The following is a 940-nucleotide window of genomic DNA, read 5'->3' as shown; positions in this document are numbered from 1 at the left end:
TGATTTCTTCCACAGGTAAGGCCTCTCCGTAGTTTTAGTTCTTCCTGGTGTTGGGTTGAAAAGAAAATAATGTTTGGGGAACAATGCTGAAGCTGAATTTGTCTGACGGAGAATACCTTTCATACAGAACGAGTTGGTACAATAATCCCTGGACTCGCGGAGCATATGAGACCTACATCACCCTCTGGGGCGACCACCAGGGGCTGAAAGGGCACGATCCCATCACGGTTCCTCTGAAGAACTCGCAAGGAAGACAGGTAAGATTTTTTTTCCTACTGGGGCTTCTGTCACTGACTGGAAATGCGTGAATTGAAGTCAGTAAAAGTAAACTGACATAAAGAAAACAGTCCTCCTGATACTAGACCTTTTTTCACTCTAATTTACTTACAGAAAAAAGAAAGAAAAGGTCCTTCAGTTAAGTCTCTTTTTTCCACTTACATTTCTTTACAAAGAAAGGAAAACTTCCTTCAATTTCTAAGGCTTAAACCCCTCCCCCTCTACACACACACGAGACAACGGAACTGAAAACAAACTAAGGACACTGAAATGACTACTCTCTTCCAGGTCTTGATGTGGGCGGGAGAACACACCCACAGCACCCGCTACGGCACAGTCGACGGGGCGTACGACACTGGCGAGCGAGAAGGATACAGACTCCTCGACATTTTCAAAGCATGAGAGATTGTGTAAATAAATACATCCACGTGCTTTTGCAGTGTCTTAATTCCCTTTCTTCTAATAATTACACCATCAGTATATCTGCTTTGTGTTCTTTTTTTTCATATATGCTATTTTTTTTCCCGAAAGTTGTAATCCTTTTTTGTTAATGCTATGAGGAAGCCCATTTCTTCATTTGATTGGCATGTCTTTACTTTATTCAGGAAGCTTGCACTGTCATAAGTTGTCATTGTCAGGTGTTATGGAATTGAAAAGGGGTGTC

At 41.8% G+C, this 940-nt stretch overlaps 1 protein-coding gene across 1 annotated transcript in view; it reads left to right on the top strand.

The window, feature by feature from the left end:
• LOC113828058 (peroxisomal N(1)-acetyl-spermine/spermidine oxidase) overlaps positions 1–711 on the top strand; it is an 8,003-nt gene extending 7,292 nt beyond the window's left edge. The window contains exons 9-11 of the mRNA XM_070125063.1: positions 1–15; positions 128–257; positions 565–711. The exon at positions 1–15 is cut by the window's left edge and continues 173 nt beyond it. Of these exons, the coding sequence (XP_069981164.1) occupies positions 1–15; positions 128–257; positions 565–678 (259 nt within the window). The 3' untranslated portion in view covers positions 679–711. The remainder of the gene's footprint in view (positions 16–127; positions 258–564) is intronic.
• Positions 712–940: the final 229 nt, after the last annotated feature.

This window comes from Penaeus vannamei, chromosome 9 (genome assembly GCF_042767895.1).
Source record: "Penaeus vannamei isolate JL-2024 chromosome 9, ASM4276789v1, whole genome shotgun sequence".
In the NCBI taxonomy this organism is placed as follows: domain Eukaryota; kingdom Metazoa; phylum Arthropoda; class Malacostraca; order Decapoda; family Penaeidae; genus Penaeus; species Penaeus vannamei.
Note: the sequence above shows the minus strand (reverse complement) of the source record. Positions and strands in the feature narration are given on the sequence as shown.